At 39.2% G+C, this 21,334-nt stretch overlaps 1 protein-coding gene across 11 annotated transcripts in view; it reads right to left on the reverse strand.

The window, feature by feature from the left end:
- The window catches only part of NFIB (nuclear factor I B), a 338,695-nt gene that overhangs the window by 81,980 nt on the left and 235,381 nt on the right, over positions 1-21,334 (reverse strand). For all 11 annotated transcript variants that reach the window (XM_048849959.2, XM_048849954.2, XM_048849956.2 and 8 more), the window contains exon 3: positions 7,655-7,708. In XM_048849959.2, coding sequence (XP_048705916.1) covers positions 7,655-7,708 — 54 coding nt within the window. The remainder of the gene's footprint in view (positions 1-7,654; positions 7,709-21,334) is intronic.

Below are 21,334 nucleotides of genomic sequence, written 5' to 3' on the forward strand. Positions count from 1 at the left end.
AGCTTACCTGTCATGTCTGGTTTTACAAATCTTTAACCAGCCCTTTTAGTGTCTTTTGATTTAATTATACTTTTATGAATAGAATGCCTGTTTATACTCTGTTGTATACTGTCTAATGCCAAAGTCTAAAATTACTTCCTGGAATCACGAAACACCATATTTTTTCATTTAAACCATTCTGATGCTGAACAATTCATAAAGAGTAAGTAGGGATCCAATCAATATATTAAAAAGATGTTTTTTTATAAAAATCATAAATATGTCATATCGCGACACGTTTGTGTTTTTTAAAAGGGGGAATGCAAGGTAATATCTGGAAAACTTCTCAGTAAGGGGATCAGTTAGGCTGTGGTGTCACTCTCAAGGGAAGTGAAGAAAGCCCAAGCCTCTGTAAACACTGCACACAACACCAGGAAATGTTGGGGAAAATCAGAAGGGACTGATTTTATAAAATAGGTAATCTAATATGCTGGATCGCCTAATAGGTCTTTTCTATCTCTACAGCTCGCATGATTTCAACAATTCTTGGCACTTCTATTGCTGCTTTCATCAGAGAATCTGAAAGCCCTTTATAAACATTAAGGGCCAGATTCCTTACCATGAGTAGTACCTCACTGCTCCAGGGAGCCCATTTATTTCAGTGGGACTACTGGTGGTATAAGGTATTACTCAGTGTGAGTAAGGGTGTTGCCAAATAAGCCTGGTAACACTATGTAAAATAGGTCATGGTAAATAACATTAATACACTGTACTGCTTATTTCTGATTCTTTTATTAGTGTGTTTTCGTATAGTACAGGAACGAACATTCTCACAAGGAGTCAGAGTTTCTCACAGGACAATGGCGGAGCGGGGAGGGAGGGAAGGGAATGATGCAAATACTGAAGCAGCTAACTACACCAATGTTAGTTGCAGAAGTTGAATGCAGCAGGTCCTATCTACATTACAAATATAATGAAGTCAGGGGATTGGATTACAATACGGCTGTCCCTGACCTGGTTACGTGGTTAAGACTGAGCTTTTACTACACTCTGCAATTGTGTTGTAACAAGGTCAGGGGACAACCAGGTAGTAACCCAGTCCCTTGACCCTCACGTTGTAACTGGGCCCCTGACCTGACAGGATTCATAGTATAGTTGGGGTCACACAACAAAACCTTAATATGCTGCTGTAATTTTAAGAATGGAAAACTCACTTTAATTGAATGACACAGTGCCATCGGATTGATTGCCCTGAAGCCACAACAAGAAATGCAAAGAGAAGGAATAAAACTTATGTATACAGCATCTTCTGTTCCAAAGGATCTTGAAGTGTTTCACAAACTACAGACACTATTTTAAAAAATGGGTCAATTGGAGCTGGGTGTTTAGCACTTTAAAAATCAAGATTACTGATGTAGTGCCTAAATAAGAATTTAGCAGTCTAACTTTAGGAACCTATTTTTGAAAAATGTTAGACTATGTATCTATAGGACTAGGAATCATTTTACCCACCACATCAATGTGGCCACCTCTGGAGTAAAAATCAATAGCAATTTTACAATACACAGCAACATTACAGAACAGATTAGAAAGTAAGGTACCATAACCAGCTGAAAATATTGGCGGAATTCACAGGCTAAAACTCCTTTTCTTGTGAGAAGTGTCATGGAATTGATGAAGACTATACATTGTCAAGATCTCATTTTAAAGATGCCACCTCCCAGCTGCACACTGCCCCATGACACCATACTGCAACACAGGTACAGTACTGAGAGATTAAGAGAGAAGAGTATCACCTTCTCAGGGTGTCCTCAGAGAGAGGGAAAAAGGTATGTTCTTGACTTGGGTTAGCTAAATTGGGTTAAAACAGTAGTGAAGCCAGACCAACTCACGTTTTAACTCGGGTTAGCAGTGTGAGTTAAAGCCTAGGTTAAACTTGAGCTGCTAACCCAAGTTAATAGCCGAGTTGTCATGTCTTCACTTCTATTTTAACCCAGGTTAGCTAACCTGAGTTGAGAATGTACCTTTTCTCCTCCCTCCCCCCAAGTGAAGATATGCCCTCAATCACTGACATTACCACTTGTAGTATTCTAGGAAGGGAGAGTTTCAAAAAATGTCGAGCCCTGACCACCCCAATCCTTGCAACTTAATTTGAAGCTTAACTTTAAACTGATCAAGATCACAATCCGACATGGTATGGCTGCAGGCACACAGGAAAAAGCAAGCACATACATATTAAAATATCCACTCCCAGGTTGATAAAGCTAAATTCAAAACGGTTCTGATAGCACTTGTTTGTTTAAATAAAATTCTGCCTAAATCCCCAAACTAATATTATGGCATCATTGCCTGCTCAAGAAAAGCTGCTTACAGTGGTGAGGCAAGGGAGTTTTACAATGAAACTTCTCTTCTATTCCTATTAATTAGAGGGCCAATTCCTCACTCACAAGAGGGTAACTTGCAAGACAATAAAAATAAAGCAACCATCTGTGCTCAGAATCACTCAGAACTCAAGGAAATTTGCTGATTAAATTTTGAAAAGACTTGTAAAGGCTGAGATCACCTGTTCTTTAAATTCTGAAGCTGTATGTTATAAAAATGAAATCACCAAATTTTTCTTTCTAAATGGCTAATAATGGAGAAATTATTATACAGGATTTACGGCCTAATCCAGGGGAATATAGTCCCCATGGCTGCTGGCCCAAGGAAGCACTCAGACAGCCTGGTTGGCTCTGTGGCCACAAGAGATATTTGCATATTCAGAGGTTTGCCCAGCCAGCATGAATAGGAATAGAAAGTGGTCTCCATTCCCTCCGTGCCTTCAGGTTTCCCTACAGTCTCCATCTTTCTTGGGTCCTCAAAATTTATTTACAACCCTGCATTTGATTTTATTTCCATATCCCAGGAACTTGGGGAGGAAAGAAGGAAGAGTTAGGTCTTTTGCTATGTTAATATTGCTGGTTATTAATTTATTTATTCTGATTTAACGTTTTTAAAAATTCCCATATGAAAGTTCTTCAGGCCATAGCAATAATTACACTTATAATAACCACTCAGCAGTATTGATACTAATGTACAAATAAATCAACTCTGCAAGCCAGCAGCCTTAACTAACCAAAGAGAGTAACAATTTACCTCATCCAGTAGTCTGTAAGAATGGGAAAACTCCAGAAACGCTTCTATACAGCGGTAGGGAGCCTGGATTCTGTAGTTAAATACTGGAGTTGTCAGGGTTGGTCCTTATATCAACATTTTTATTAATATTTCTGGGTCTTTGGGGTTTTTGACTTCCCTTGGCAATTTTTACATGTCTCACATATGAACTTAATGGAGGATCATGTCCTTTCTCTTCAGTGCACACCTTCTCTTCTGCATGTCTCTGTATGCATTGCAATGGACAAGGGCTTGTGGTCTGGCTCATTTACCTAAGGTTGCCTTAGGCTATGAATCCAATACAAAGAGAAAGAAAGAGTGGGTGGCAAGGGGCTTTAACAGTTCTGTATACTACAACAGTGTTCAAATTCATAACTGGGGACCAAGAGAGTCTCTGACTTGGGTGGGATTCATCTGTCTCTTTGGATATTGCAAAATTATCCCTGCAGAGAGGTGACCTTTAAAACTAGACTCATAAAGAGACTCCTTAAGAACAAGTTTGGTGCTTTTGAAATGTACCACATGAAAGATATTGAAAAATAAAACTTAAAGGAGGACACCCCTGGAATCCTACTACAAAAGCTACATACCACTCCCACCGCAAGCTACACAATCTTAACACTGTATTATACTATCAAAACATTCAGTGTATTTTTAGGAATATATTTTAAAGAATTCCAGCAAGTGCACTTAATGGTCTTTTGTTTGGCAAGTGGTGTTGCCCTCCCTCCTTGGTTAAGAAGGCAAATTACCAGACACCCTAAAGAACGCAGTAGTCTAGCCAAACCTAGAAAAACCCATTCTTAATACCAACAGCCTCGCCAGCTACTGCTCAGTTTCCAACCTCCTTTTTCTTGGCAAAATACTTAAGAAAGTAGTGGCATCCAAACTCTAACACCACCTAAACTCTGCCAACATGCTGGCTCCTTCATATCCAGGCATCAGATCAAAACATGATACAGGAATGGACCTTCTGGCACTGATGGTCAACATTCTCCTGGCCTTGAACAGAAATCAAACCTCTATGCTTACATGCTCTGTGGCCTTTGACACAATGACTATATGGTGCCAATGAAACACATTTGAGGTTTAATGGCAGTGGGACAGCAGTTATTCCTCTCTGAAAAATCTCATAGTGATGAACCTCTCCTCATTACCTCGTACAGTCTTGTAGAGTCCCACAAACCTCAATGCTTTCTTCCCTCCTCTTTAACAACTACGTAAGACGCTATGGGGAAATCATGCAATGCTCATGAGTTCACGTATCATCAATGTGCAGATGACACCCAGATGTATGCCTGCCCAACCCTCCTCTGTAGTCAGAGCAAAGGATTCAAGTGAGGCAAGATATAGCCTTCTATTTTTCAGGGACAGCTAGTTCATTTACAGGAGCACTCCCTCCCTACAGTCACCTAAGTCCACCCCTCCATATTGCAGAAGTTTGAGAGGGGCAGGTTTGTTTGTTATTTTCCCTTCCAAGCCAGATCAACCTTTCCTCTGGCTAGGCTGACCTGCCATGGTGCCAGCATCCATGACTCCCTGAGGACTGCACAACTTGGTCATGGACATTTATTGCTGGATTATGTCCACAGTTGTAACTGAGATAAGTACAGTGAACTTATTCAGTGTAGGATCACCTGAAACCAAAAAGAAATGATACCTACAAAAATTATAGCCTCATGTTGACTGGTCACAAAAAGTGTAGTTAATGCTGAGTTCCCCGTTTTCCTTTTTCCATTTGCTCTTGGCTAAAAGATCATCCTTAACTTCACCTCTTTTGCACATAGGTATTCTTTCTCTATATCATTATATACTGTCATGTAATACAATGTAGTCTATGTACAGATATGGATCCAAGCCTTAATTTTCATTCTTAAAACTATTATTTTACATGATGCTGAGGTGATGTTGGTGGAGTAAGGGAAGAAGGCAGAAGAGAATGTAGAGAGCAGGAAAGGAATAGGTGTCAAGGCCGGGAGACACCTATGACGGGGGAGATCTTACGCTTGCAGGAACATCTCCCTGCTGATTCCCTAGTTATTTCTTATGTGACTGCAGCAATGGCTCTTAGCCTGCACTATAGGCCTCATAAACTGGGAGTCTATAGACTGTCAGTCCTAATTCAGCCTTCTGCCCTTGACCAGGAAGCAAGTCCTCAGCTGTTTCAAACTCACCTTCACAGAGTCATTATCTTGTAAGAGTAGATAGCTTTACTTTACCTTTTATAAGGTAGGGACTTTTCCGTCTTAAAATTAGACATAAGGACAACTACTTACAACACTCTTTTTACACTGGTTTCTATACTAACAGTCTATTATTATAATTTTGTTAGGGTAGAAATGATAGGCCACAACTAGAGATGAAGGCCCCATTCTGCAAGGTGCTGCACAATACAATAAAATGAATCTGTGTCCCAAAGAGCTCTCAATCATGATACTTTATACATTAATATTTGATCATACAGATCAGTTTTATTTGAGATAACACCTTTGCTTTCTAACAATGTGCCCAACATGTCTATAATCACTTCACAAATGTTTATTTTTCTTTGAAAACAAAATTCTTATTTTTCAGCATACATGCAGAGTCTGTATTAAACCATAGCACACAATAGTACATACAGTCATGTAAGCTTGTAATACAAATTCCACTTTGTGATTGATATATGTTGTGTTTTATGATAAATAATGCCATGACATAAAGAGACCATACTTTAATGGCTACATAAGCAGGATGAGATAAAGTCAATCATTTGTCTTTAAATCTGTACTTCCTGACTTTTGTATTGCCTGATTTCTCAACCTTAATGTTGCATTAATTAATTATTAATTATTAATTATTTATTATTATTATTATTATACAAACACATACACAATAAATATATTTAAAGTGGCAGATGAGTATTACAAAAACATTTGGATTCTCTCTGGAGCTTGCACAAATAGATTATTAAAACATAATCTTTATTAGAGACTAAACTATTTTTTGAAGGCTCAACAATTTGAGTTTTGGAAAATTCCAACTTTCTTCCAGGAAAATAAAGTAAAGGACTTAGAAGAACTTTCCATGCTGTTGGAATTTAAGCTTTTTTGTTGTTGCTTTTGCATTTTTAAAGCACTACACAATATAATTTGTGCTATAATCATATTTTGTAGTGAAATAAAAAACAAATCAGATATCCCACAAAATTTGGAGCGAAACAGTATCAAGGTCTCTCAAAAAAAGTGGCTTCAAACTTTAATGTAAACCAAAATGATCCTCAGCTAGAAACCTATATCCATATTAAAGAAATCTCATACTATAGAGGTACTCTGCTTTGTAAATTTTAAAAAATTACAGATTATCCTGTATTTATTTTTTGTTTTTTATGTTATATAATCAATTTGCTTTTGCTTTTTTTTTAACATTATATAACCAGGAATTCTCCCATTTTACTGCAACATGCTACAAGAAGCTTTAATCAACACCTAATACTAAACTATTTCAGAGTTTCCAGTGTAGGTTGTTGCTCCTCATCTGCATCCAGAAAATATGTATGTACATGCAACATTCCAACATCACCCAGCTAGCTCTTAATCAGATTGATGCTGGGATTCACTCAGTTATTAGAAAAAAAGCAAATGACATTAACCCTAAATTCATTCCAGACAGACACCTTTGCTAAGGGCCGAAATAAGAGGATACAGTAATGCTTCACTTGGAGGGGTGTCTCTCATGACCAACAAAGAAAAATGCTAGGGAGAGGAGGACTCTAACATTATTTGTGTTGTCTTACTCTGTGAATAATTATACAAAAACAACGTTATTTAAAAACCAAGATTGAAGCTCTGAAGCAGATTTACCAGACTTTGGATGGAATAGCCCATTCTCAGCCCTAGAATGACTATATCAAAATATTTAGTGTTTAGCCTAAACAATGTGGAAGGCAAAGTCTAGTGTTGATTTTCTTTTGATTCCTTTATTTTTAGTGAAATTCTCGTGGAGACAATTCACATATAATCACTGGAATCACTTAAAAGAAACCCAACTATTAACAATGGAGCTTTTAAAACTATTGTGAGTTGACAACCTTGTATATAAGCTAAGCATATGTATATTTATAATGCATGCATAAAATAAAATTGCAGCAACAAACATTCTTGTAGACTTGGTCACTAACTTTAAAGACAGAGCAATATTGTTATTGCCTTGGTACAGCAATAACTTCAGCCTCTGGAGGCCTTTATCAGAGTACTGAGATTCAGGATGTTGCCTCCTATCCCTTAGCCCAACCCCCACTTCTTAACTTTTAAGAAGCAGGAACAGAAAGAAAAATTCCTGTGATTAAATGAATCTTGATGAAACTACAATCAAGGAATTTGCCACTTCAAAAGAGCTAATATAATCTCAGTGTGTCCTGATTATATGTACTTAGCAGTGCAAAATAGGTTGCTGACCAATTATGCACTCTTTTAACTATTAACAGTAGTATCTTTGTTCTCAAACAATGTTACATTGCACATGTCCTGGAACTCATATTTACCTGGTGGATTCTTGGCAGGATCATTGTGGCTTGGACTTCCTGATTGTCCAGAATCTACAAAGAAATCAAATAAATGTTTTAATAATTTGTTTTGAAAGTATCTCACAACCCTTATGAAGCTTCTTTAAGAACAAAATATTAATTTAATTATAAGGTCATTTCCCTGCCTTTCTACATGAAGACATTTCTGTAGAAACATACTGTGTGACAGCCAAGTGGTTACATGCACACAGATCATACAGTATGAGAAAACCAATATTAATGAGAGATCATTGGAGTACTAACCAGAAAAAGGAAAAGAACCAGAAGAGAAAGGCTTAATATTATTTTCAGAGGTGATCAAAGAGGGTGGGTGATCAACCAAAACTGAAGAAGAATGCCCTCCAGGCAAATATTCAGAGCGTAGACATCAACACAGGGGTCAGGAAGAAATACCCTCCATCCTCCCATATATGCAACCCTGCATAAGTAGCTAGGTGGGTTTGGGTAGCAGGTTTTACATCTTCCTCTGAAACATTTGGTATTGCCACTGTCGAGACAGAATAATGGACTAGGTGGATGATTGGAGTACTCTGATATGACAATTCCCATTTGCTGCTCCTTTCAGGCATCAGGCATTGGTCACTACTGAAGGCAAATTACTCTATCTGATGGCCCAATGGTCTGACTTGATATAGTGCAACTCCTGTGTTCTGGTTCTGCCTACAGTGGGCACCGTGAATGGAACAGATGTAGCATGCCAAAAGTGACAAAAACAAACCCCGCATCCTATCTGCTAGTTATATCCACATTGACATCTACAGAAGAAAAGTAAGTGAAGTGCATTCTGCTCTGGATATATGTGCATAAGGCATGAAGAGAAGAATACAATCTGATGTATACGTAGCAGATGCTAAGTACAATCCTCATTCATAAAAATGATTATAACTATTCTTTGCTACATTCCCACAGCAGGAATATAAGTTACATCTTCCCTAAACATTTATATGGCTATATTTGGTCAAGAGCCCTCACTCCACCACCACAAAGTATCATTTACAAAATACAACATGCAGAGAAAACTTAAATACAGAAAAGACAGGAAACTAAAGCAGAGGTACTTTTACTTCCTTTTTAATTCAAGATTAAACCTTTCCACAACAATCTGTTGCTCTCTCTATATATATATTAAAACATCCAGCAGTGTCATAATCTGAATTTAAAAAAAACACCATTGCCCTACTATGCAGCATTACTCAGTAATAGCATAGGTGTACATGTGTATGGCATGGGAACATAGAAATTGCCATACCAGACTAGGTCCTGCCCCTTGGAGCAGCCAATGCAGGATCCTTCAGAGGAAGGTGTACCCCAATCCAAAAAGAACCTAAATATACAACAACACACCATGAGGGGGAATTTCTTCCTGACACTGCTAGTAGCAAATGATCAAGCTTCTACCTTGAAACAGGAGGGCTGATAATTTTAAAATAGTTAGAGTCATTGCACATGCTACCATTAAACATAAAATTCTGACATATATTTATGCCTGGAGGAGGAAGAGGGTCAACATCCACCCCAATTTGCCTTCATAGCTGCTGCTACTGTTGGTACATAGGCTGCCCATCAGCAAGCCCTGCCTATTTAACACAGGGGACATTTCCTCCATAGCTCCAGGGGTTGCCTCCAACAACACATCCCCCCACAGCTCCATCGCTGGAGATGCTTTAGAACGTTTCTATCTTGTTCTGCTTTTCCAAAGGCAATTACTAGTTTGGCCTTGAGATGGGTTTGTTTCCTCACTTGTCGCTTCTTCTGCCAAACTACCTGAGATTGGAGATCACTTCTTTTCTCTGGTCAGATGATGTTAGATGGGCAGAGGCTTTAAAACCTTTTTTCCTCACCCTCGCCGCGGGTCCTATCTTGGGCAATTTAATATTTTATGACATTCTATTTAAACAACTCTCCCAAACTAATGCAGATATCTGTGAATGGTAGATTAAAATGTCTAGCAAACAAAAGGAAAAACAGAGTGGCCTCAGTGAGGACCTCTCTTGTCTCTCAATTCCCATCACTTTTCTTTATAGCTACAAGAGCTCGTAATGCAGGATGAGTCATTGATAACTTATCCTTTCCTCTACCACTATTCTAAGGTCTCACTAAAATATGTATAATCTGCTATCCAAGTTTTGAAGGCATGGTTTGATTTGTCAGAATCTAAAATAGATTTATTTAGTTTATATAAGCTGATTCTATAGAAGAAAATATAAGGGAAAAAATCCATGCAAGTAAAAATACAGACTTGAAGCTGTACAGCGCTTGTTAAAGTTCTGGTAGGTAATCTATATCATGAAACTGAATCACCAGAAAATAACGCTAGGTCATGTAATACAAGAGTTCTGAGGGTTATCAAAAGTTTTGGAAGAAATGAATATATAAAAATGCTATTAGAAATTGCATTAGAATAAAAATTAAATTCCTCATTATCAACATATGATGCGATAGTTTCCCAACTGTACAGAACCCACACAGGAAACACCACTAACCTTTTGTCATGGAATTTTTTTCTGCATTCTTCCATCAAAGAACTAAAGTCCCCAAGCACAAAGGATGAGAGGGTAAGGCCCCCCCACAACTCTGAATGCCCATGGTTTGCTTGGAACACAGGCCTTCCTGCAGGCCTGCCATCTACTCTCTGGCAGCTTGGGACACCTAGAACTCTCTTGGTCATAGCTACCTCCAGAACCACTCTTTCCTGGGAACTCTGCTGGGTGCCATGGAGACAATAAGTGCCCCACCCAGACCCACCACCAGTTTGCCAAAGCCTGATGATCCACCATCACTGATGTCAAGACCCTCCCAACTCACCTTTCCGGGTGGAATGGATAGATCTGTGCATGAAAGTTCTCCTCCACAGACCAGTCCCAGGGACATAACTAGAACTCAAGTTATCAGATACCTTTCCATTTTGACTCTACAGCAGTGAATCTTAGCACAGTACTTCTTTCTACCATCCCTTAACTGTTACTGTCTCATTGCCAAAAGATCAGGAACTAGTTACAAAAGTGGTATGATGTCACAAAGGGGAGCTGAATTTTTTTTCTTCTTCCAAATTTATATTTTTACAGGTCTAACCTACATTACCAAAGACTACAAGAAAAATATATTAATGTTCTGGACTGCCTTTAAATTTGTTGGAATTAATATTTCATTAGTATTTCTAGCTTTTTTAGGTTATTGGTTAATCAGAAAACATGAGGTTGAAACTTTGGCTTCTTTAACATCTTGAACTAATGATAAGAAAGTGTTTGAGTGTAGAGAACTAGGTGATTTGAATGATGTTACTATAGAGAAGCCACTGTTTCTTGAATAAACCTATAATGATATATATGGTATTGTTCTTTATAAGTAATTTTATAACCAATTGCTAATAATTAGCACTGATCAAAGTCCTTTTGTGTATTGTATTCCCATCTGTAACTCTTAATTTTCTGAACTGCCTAAAATATTTTTGAGATGTTGCTTTAAATGTAGTTCTTTGCATTGTATGCATATGCTTTGTGTTTGCATTTTTTGGTAAGATACCATGTAATTATTTTGCAAAATACAAAACAATGATATTTAAACTTAAATCAGCTAAGTTTCAATGTAATGCCAACTTTTTTTGGGGGGGGGTGGGGTGCTGAAAAGGGACCGATTATGAAGGACTTGCTCCCACTGTGCAAATAAATGCTAATGCATATAAACGGTTCACTATCTGGCACTAAGTATAGCATTATTCTAATATACATTCTCTATTTCTGCAAATACGGTCTCTGATTATATAAATTAAAGCTAGCACAGAGGATTAATGGTTTTACATACCAGAGGTCCAAGGGTAAAGTCACTGCAGATGTGTAGATAAATGAGGTGTTAACTGGGTGGCAGATGCATATAAATACAAAGTACAGAGGGGGTACCTGGGAGTTCAGATAGACTTTATACTGGATCAATTTTTCACTTTGAGCCCTACCTGAAAATAACCATTACAGTCTCATGCTGTTCCCATTCACTAAAATGCACACAGAATGAGATTTCTTTAGCTCTTGCAGAGCAATATGCCTTTAGCTTTACTCTATCACTTCCTGCCAATGTGGCAACCTTCAGGATTTTTAAACTTTATTTTTTTATATTAGTAATTTTTTAAAATTCCAATATTAAAACACGATTATTATAGAATTTTCCACAATTGCAGATAGAAGTGGTTGACCTATTCATTACAATTTATAAAATCAGATTTGGCTTTTTATTCTCTTAATTGTCTACTGCCAAATCATGATTTTACAAATTTATTCCTTCATAGTGTCTTGATCAATTGATTCTACTAACATATTTGTGACTATGGGTTCTTGCAAAGAATGAGTGCAAGTAATTTAATATTCTGAATTTTGTGTTCAGTCTAAGACACATGGGGCCTCCAGTGCCTTTTATCTTGATGTCAATGAGCTTTGAATCAGGCCCTGATACTTGTACAAAGTGCTACCCTTCTGATTTGCAAAGGTGTGTAAAAGTGTACAAAGTATAATGGAATCATGCCTATGATATATTTTTTGGTTCCTAACTCAATAACTTAACCATTATCAACAGAAACAGTGTCTGAAAAGAGTGACCGAAGCATTGCTTTTCTAAAGGACTGAGGACTTTAGGGAGAGCCATAGAAAGTAAGCAGGCATAGTAAATGTTAAGACTTTTTAAAATCTTTTCTTGTTCTCTTCTGTACAAGAGCATTTGGCTAAGTTCATGGATTCCAGATTTAAAAATGGCAGGGTTTCCTTCACAACTGATGGAGAAAGACATGAGCCAGATTTATTGTCTTCTAGCTGATTTTAGATTCAATTTTGTCTTGTCACATTCTCACCAAATAATTTTGTGCATGAATATTGCTTTCCAAGAAGCCATATAAATATATAGATAGAGAGAGAGAGAGAGAGAGAGAGAGAGAGAGAGAATTTTTGGCAACCAACTTGAAGCAAATACACATTCATGCATAAGTATGCTTATTCAGACAGACAAAAGCTCCTCCATGGAGATTTTACGGATTTGAATTTTCCAACTTTTTCCTTTAGGCTGCTTCTTACTAACTTAACCAGTCTTTTGGGTTCTTTTAAAAATCACCCTGCTTAAAATTCAGTCTCACAGCACTAGCCCTTGGATTGAGTCTCCTGTATAGATGTTTCAAAGCTAATTATAATGGATTTCCCATTATTTATTGTCTCAGTACACTTATAGTACTTCCGGGGATTGATTCCTGTGGGTTTCTCAGAACTACATCAAATGTAGCTTCTCCTCTGCTTTTCTCCAGAATTAACTGTTCCAAAAGCCAATGGTTGATGGTACTGAGAAATCATTACCCCAATGGCTAAACAACACAATTTATCTATGGATAGCACAAGTCACCCTTTATTACTGTTCCAGTAGATTTTGTTGCAACCCTAAGATTTCTCAGCCTTCACTATATTCACTATTACTATTCTGAAGTGCATGCCAGCAGTATGTTTAAATTCTTAAGACTCAGGATTTTTATACATATAGACTCTACCTTACATTCTCTCCGTCTGGAAATTTTCTTTCTATAGAAAGCATGAAACACAAGAGTCAAAGTGTGTTGGTATGTTTCCCCTGGAGCCTCAGCCCTAGAGTGGGAGATCAGTATTCCCACATTCTCAGATTTGCTGGTGAAACCTGATGACTGGAGCACTGCTCATTCCGTCTGGGCTTAGGCAACTCTCAGAAAATGCTAAGAAACTGAACTTACTTGTGTAGGATCTGCTGGGTCCCACGTCAGGGAGTGAAGAGAAGATTATTCATTGATACTGCCCCTCCCTACTGGGGAAGAGAGGAAGTGGCACCGGATGCCAACTTCCTGAGGGAGTGAAAATGTTGCTAGACACCCATGCAGTGAAAAGAAAGCTGTTCTCCCTCTTAGACCTCACCTCTGGGAAGGGGTGGGGGGGTGGGGAGATGTGGTCCCTCTCCCAAAGAGCAGCAGGAAGAGTACACATCCAATTAACAGATCCAGCAGAAATTCACCTGCTATAGCAGAGTGCGTGGCAGGCTTGTGACAGTGGAGGCCAGAACAGAGGGAGAAAAAGCACCTTGTCTTCTTCTCCCAGACCCCCATCTGTCACAGCAAGCAAAGGGTGGGAGGGAACGCATGGGAAGCCAGACAGAGTAGCAACACTTTCCACCTCAACTTCACCCCCTGATGGAATACTTTACCATTACTTTTCCAACTCTACAGTGTAATATCTCTTTCTTATAGTTCATAGTAAACAAGTAAGAGAGCCCATTGATTATTCTCATTCCACCATGTTTCAGAAATGACAGTTATATCCACATTCCACAATGAACCAATTTGTTCTTTTAAGCTTTTTGCAGTTGGTGCACAGTTTTGAGTTCTGGTTGGAAAAACATCTGGTAGAACAAATTAAAATCAAACAAAAAAACCCACTATATCTTTTCTACATCTTATAACTAAAAGCATCTTCCGTAACTTATTTAAAAAAAAAGAAAAAAAAAACCTCTGGTTTAAGACTAATCAAGCAAAATTTCAGGGCAATGAGCTTCTTTTGTAAGTACTGGGGGTGAGGAGTGAGGTCAAAGTTCAGCCAAGATTTGAAACTCTGCAAACACTTATAAACATGTTTAACTTTATACCTGTGAGTAATTGCAGTCAAAGTGAATAAAGTTAAGCACATGCATAAATATTTGCAAGGATCAAGACCTTAACTGTGGAGTTACCACCTTAGATCCCTGACTGATACAATTAACTTTTGTGAATGGTGAAAGAAGAGTTCAGAGTAATTTTAAAAAAACCACAGCAGAGGACAGGAGCTGGCAGCCAAAATAAAGAAGATGTATAACTCTTGTTGGGACTAAAATTACAAAATGTGTCATGAATGTCCAAAGGATGTATGGCATTGTCTATACCACACAATTGCACCATTACATCTTGCACCACTATTATTTAAGTTAGTTAAGTTGCTATAGTGCAGTACATCCACACTAGCTATCCTGTTTCAGGTGCAAGCAATATGCCTCCCCTCCACCCAACCAACTCTCTCTCTCTCTCTCTCACACACACACACACACACTCCCTCTTCTCTCTCTCCCCTCCCCCTTCCAGCCCCCCCCCCCCCCCCCCATACCACTGCCAGGCCTATGGATTGTTGTACCTATAGTACAATTCCAGGCTCAGTTTCCTGGATTTCCCTGGAGCAGATGCCTAGTCTATTTGCACCTGCTCACCGTTTTTGTTTGCCCCTCAAATGGCTCTGTCTTGCACTAACACACACACACACGTTGTGAGGAGCAGGAGATATACCTTGCTATGCTCTCACTATAGCAGATGCCATGATGAAAGATCAACAGCTTCAACTGTCAGACGGTCTCTGGGCCTAGAGCATACTATGGTAGTCACTGTTGCCTTTGGGCAGGGGTGCTCAGTGAGGTACTGTAGGTATATTGATTTTATTCTTTTGATTCATTTATTCCATTATTTTTACACTGTGTTGTGTGTGCATGTGTGTAAATACATTTGCAAGCAGTGGCTGCTGCATAAGACTTCCTTTCCCTCTTTTGTGCTTTTCAGGTGAATTCCTGTGAAAAAAATTCATATTACAAAACATAAAAACAAAGTGAAGTTTCTTTTTATTTTATCTTTCTCTCTCATTCTTTGCTATTCTAGGGGTTGGGGTATACGGTGAGGCACAGGGAATGGACAGATCTGACACCATCCAAGAACCAACTTGACTCTATTCAGGCCTATACATAGCTGGTAGGTGAGTGTCTTGTACTGTGACTGCACATACTGTGAGAAAGGTTAAGTACCAACGCATCCCCAAATGTCACCCTCCAGTGTCACAGTGCCATTGCAGACAGCAAACACTAGTGTAGCTGTTGAACCAGTTTAACTGGTTTTCTCAATGTAGCTGCTACCTTTCAGTGACGGATCTGACAGCTTAGATTATAATGGTAGGCATGACTGAGGGGAAAGCTTAGGGATAGAAGAAATGAAGGGGGTAAGGCGGGGTGAGAGAGAAAGAAACAGCAACAAAAAGCAAAAAATACCAAGGAAAACAATATGACCAGCTAAAATGAAATAAAGAAAAACAAACGTCCAGTCCTTCAACAGTCTGCTTTTTAAAGAATACTGTTTATCATTCTTTTTCTAATTTTGCTAGACCTTTAATTTCTAACATCTGTGGCATTTCACTTCAAGAAGCTAACTGATAAACTTTGTAGAGTCTTCTAATTAATTTTCCAGAATCAACTTCTTTTATTGCATAAGTTATCCGTTTTACACCTGATTACTCTAAATCACCGTGCAGCTTAAAATTTAAGTGCATTGTCCTCACTGGTTCACATGATGTAAGAGTTTGGTTATCACTTGTACACGTTGGGCAACATTTTATTTTCATTCTATTAAATGTTTGTTAAAATAACATCATAAACTCTGACATTGAAAAATTGTGTAAAGCTTCCCTGGTCTTGCATAAGTATTCAAATGTGTGGGAAAGCTTTTGTTTTCTCACTTTGTATCGGCCACTGTATTCTTTGGAACTACCTTCATTGCAAATTTGATTAACAGACTCAATATTGTGAAATGTTGACTATGACTATTTTTTTTATTGGGAACCCCTAGACAATTACTGTATGTGTTACAATTTACACCAGGAGTGGGCAAACTTTTTGGCCCAAGAGCCACATCAGAGTATGGAAATTCTACAGTGGACCATGAATGCTCACGAAATTGGGGATTGGGGTGCAGGAGTGGGTGAGGGCTCCGGCTGTGGGTGCAGGTTCTGGGGTGGGGCCAGAAATGAAGAGTTCAGGGTGTGGGAGCAGGGCTGTCGACTGGGGCAGAGGGTTGGGGTGCAGGGGGGGTGAGGGCTCCAGCTGGGGATGCGGGGTTGGGGGTGCAGGAGGGTGCTCTGGACTGGGACCAAGGGGGTTGGATAGAAGGAGGGTGATCAGTTCTGGAGCAGGGGGTTGGGGCATGGGAGGGGGTCAGGGGTGCAGGCTCCAGGCACAGCTTACCTCAAGCAGCTCCTGGAAGCAGCAGCATGTCCTGCCTCCGGCTCCTATGCAGAGGCGCAGCCAGGCAGCTCTGCGCACTGCCCCTTCCACAGGCGCTGCCTCCTACAGCTCCCATTGGCCACGGGGCAGGGACAGCATGCCGCTGCTTCCGGGAGCCATGCAAAGCCATGGCATGAGCAGAGCAGAGCAAGCCTCTGACCCCACTCCCTGGCTTGAGTACTGGAGAGGGGCAAACCCCGGACCCCACTCCCTGGCAGGAGCTCTAGGGCCAGATTAAAATGTCTAAAGGGCCAGATGCATCCCCCGGGCCGTAGTTTGCCCACCTCTGGTTTACACCAAGGACGAAACAGCAGCACCAAAAGCAAGGAGGTTGGCTTGTGTGAATGGGATGTTGGCAGGAGATAGTTTCACATATTTTCACAGAAAGTACATATCAATATCGGCATCTTCCATTTCACAGACAGAGATTGAGACCATCTCTTCCATTGTATAAGTTCCTTCTTTGATAAGGGCCTCATTTTGATACTCTTATTCTACAAGTAATCCCATTCATTAGGACTGCTCTGAAGTGAGGTACTACTCAATGTAAGTAAGGGTATCAGGATCTGGCTCTATATGTTTACAGAGAATTTAGTGCTCACATGAATGGTGCTGGATTGACACCCTGAGAAACTGAAGTCAGGCATTTACCCAGAGCACTTGTGGTAGCCGTTCAATGTTACCCACACAACACTGACCTGCCAATGTACCTCAACCATGCTGTGGAAGGACCATGTATCTCTAGGCTACAGAGAGCAGTTCTGTCACCCATTATATCCTGAAATGGTCTTAGTAGTTGTCAGTTTGTGGGCTTGCCTTCTAGAAATCTGAATATAACCATCAAACTCATTTGTATACACTGAATAACTACAAAAATAATACAGTCAGTTATTACAGACTACTCGTATATTCAAACCAGTAACCTAGTGAAAATTCATTCAGCCTTCCTGCCTCCTTCCCTTTTGCTTACCTATCATTAGCCCCTACTTCAGGGAGCTGTAATGAGAATTAAGGAGTAGATCCTTTGGAAGACATGCTGAACTGACTCAGAGAACGCAGGATTTGGTTAACATGAACACACCATTTCAGGAGCGAATTGGGTACTTGTAAGGAACTCATGCAGCTTGTGCTGGGCACGTTATCTTGTTCCATGATAGTACTATAACTGCTGAGCTATAATGTTAACTTTGAAATTATTCTGACTTTTAGTGTTCGTGGATCTTTAAAAAAGCAGCCCAGGGGCAACCACAAGTTTAAAAAAAAAAAGGGGGGGGGGAAACATCTCGCCCCCCCCACCACCATTATTGGAGTATGTTATCTCTGTGTTGCTTAGGGAATTTAGAAATCCAAAAGGTCATGACTCACTCCCAGGTTCACTTCTTGTTTTAAGAGTAGCTCAACCTTCTGCTATAAAGTCACCAAACTGGTCATCGTCAAGATTATTAACTTTTCTACAGAGCGTTTTAAAAAGGTAAATATAAAGTAGTAATTAAATCAATATTATGTAATATGTTTTTTTCATTTGTAATCTCAATTAAATTAATTAACTGGCTCAGCTCTTGTTTAGTTTTTAAACTTCCCTAGTTAAGAAATGGAACACTGGGACTAAATCCAGTTTTCCTATAGAGGAAACAAATTCAAGGAAACACTTACTAGAACCAAAAGAGCAATAAGCAAACTTTTCAGCTTTGTGTTCCATGTACAGATTTATTTTTTAAAATTTAAATTCCCTCATTTGTTTATGTAAAATAAATCACAACACTTATTTATTCAAAATATTTCTTATACAATTTATAAAGGCCCATATGTTATTGTTTTTGGAAACTGAACAACTTTGTCCTGCTGTTTTATAGATACATTTTTGCATGGGATACAATCAAACAAAACAAAAGTTAAAAGATTTATATTTCTTTCATGACCTGAAATCAACACTTCCCATAGCTCATAATATTGGCTGATCTCTTCTTTGACAGGTACTTTAAGGGGAGATTTATGTAGATATCTTGCCACATGTGGATGAATGTGATATAATAAAGTTTCTTTCCAAAAGTTTTTGGATACAGTAGGGAAAAGATGAGATATGAATGCATAATCTTTCCCATCTGGGAGATATCGTGGATTTCAGCGATGCTTTGTAATGTATAATTGTTCTGGGAAACCAAGAAATCTTTTATAGTCCGGTATGTAGTGTAAAAGGTAGCACTTGGAAAATATGAGCTGGAATGCTATCACAGTGAAAAGCTTAATCGGAGAGTTAGAAATAAAAACCTTGCATAACATACAGATTAATGAGATACTCCATGTTCTCAGATACAATAACAGAAATGAAGCAGAGCCAAAACTGCATATATCCTTCACCTACTAAGTTTTTCCACACAGAACCATTATATTGTGAAAGACACAAAAAGTTAATCTTATTTTCATGTGATCTGACCAACTAAAGACGTGGGGTGAAACCTGGCCCCACTGAAGTCAATGAAAATTTCTGCACTGACTTTAATGGAGCCAGGATTTCACCCACTGAATAGTATTTTTGGCCCTTAGAACAACAAGTGGTCATGAGATAACATGTTTTCCGTTACATAAGACAGCCTAAAAATAGTGTCTTTACTGAGGATAAGCATACAACTGTGAAATCAGTTTTCTTCGCTAAAAAATAAAACCCAGAGCAGTGAGTCTCAGAGCCTTGGTCAGCTGACTCGGTTTACAGAGCTCAGACTGCAGGGCTAAAAATGGCAGCATAGCTGGTCCAGCTCGGGCTGCTGGAGCCTGGGCTCTGAGACTCTGTGAGGGGAAAGGGTCTCCGAGCTCTGTCTTCTGCCTGAGCTGCAATGTCTGCAGCCTAGGCCCCGTGAGCCTGAGTCAATCGACCTGGGCTTTGAGACTTGGCACTGTGAGTGGTTCTTTGCAGTATAGTCATACCCCTAGTGCAGGGGTTGGCAACCTTTCAGAAGTGGTGTGCCGAGTCTTCATGTATTCACTCTATTTTAAGGTTTCGCATGCCAGTAATACATTTTAACGTTTTTAGAAGGTCTCTCTCTCTAAGTCTATATTATTGTAACTAAACTATTGTTATATGTAAAGTAAACAAGGTTTTTAAAATGTTTAAGTAGCTTCATTTAAAATTAAATTAAAATGCAGATCTTATCAGTTCAGTGCAGTGGTTCTTAACCTGGGGTGCACACACCCCCTAGGGATGTGAGATGCCCTTTTTGGGGGTGTGAGACATGCGAGATTTTTTTAGGAGGTAAATCATTGAAAACACAAATTAAGCACAGGCACGTAAGTACAACTACTTGGTTTCATCAAACCTATGTATTTATTAACATGTTACATTTTTTAACAATTACTGTAACATACAAAGTTTTTAAGTTTTCAAGTTTTTAAGCTAATTGTAGTGTAACTTTTGATAAGGGGTGAGAGAACATATTTTGAGAACTCCAGACCGTGAGCGGGCCTAGTGGGGCCAGGTTTAGCGTATTAAATTTCTCCCCGTAGGAATGCGCTGCTTACAGTTTACTACTTACGGCTGCCCGTCCTGGTGCTCCGCAAATATCACATTCCTACAGGGAGAAAGTTAATACACTACACCAGAGGACAGAACCCCAGGCCGGCGGCGGGCTGAGCAGATCAGGGGTCCTGGGCCGCCGGCCCCGCTCAGCCTGCTGCCGGTCTGGGGTTCTGCTCACCCAGGCAGGCTGAACAAGGGGTGGTGGCGGCCGGGACCCCGGCTGGCAGCATGCCAGTAAAAATCAGCTCGCGTGCCACCTTTAGCATGCATGCCGCAGGTTGTCAGCCCCTGCCCTAGTGGCATCTACAGGCTTTAGCACCAAGGCAAGTACAGTACAACAGGTCCTATAAGGAGAGAACTGTATTTCTTTTTAACAGGAATAAATATATTTTGCTATATATAATATTAATAACCAGAACCCCCACCTCATCATAATATTAAACTTTATAATGGTACTTCACCTGTCTATAGCACTTTCTATCCAACAGTCTCAACGTACTTTACAAACATTAATTATCAGAGCCTCACCAGGCTCCTCTAAGGTAAGTATTATCCCCATCCATGCCAGTCTCCTAAAATAGTAAGTACTCCACAACACCACATGCTAATAGTGAAAACAGCAACAATTCAGTTAAAATATTGGTTTATTAAAGAACTCCAGGCTAAGACTAGAAAAGACTTTTCTTGTGCATTCCAGAAAGGAGGAATGATTTGTCAAAGCCAACAATGAACAGTGTGAGGTGATCGCTGTGCCAGTAAGTGCAAATGTGTTTGAGCCCAGCATCAATTTTTAATGAAACTTTTAATAGAAATTTTGATATTATCCTACTGTATCTAAACACTATATAGCATATATTGCATTGTTGTTTATCAGAAGATTCCTCCATCATTAGATCGTATTTATCATGTCTAGCGCTGTGGGCAGGCAAGAGACATTGAAGTGCAAGGATACCGTAGCAGCCATGATTTAAGTTTTCAGGATCATTTATTTGAACTATATTGCTGTTTATCTAAAATAACCTCTAGTATAACAACAGGGTGGATGGCACTGTATATTTTCAAATACATTTTGC

The sequence above is a fragment of the Caretta caretta genome, chromosome 5, assembly GCF_965140235.1.
Source record: "Caretta caretta isolate rCarCar2 chromosome 5, rCarCar1.hap1, whole genome shotgun sequence".
Lineage (NCBI taxonomy): Eukaryota > Metazoa > Chordata > Testudines > Cheloniidae > Caretta > Caretta caretta.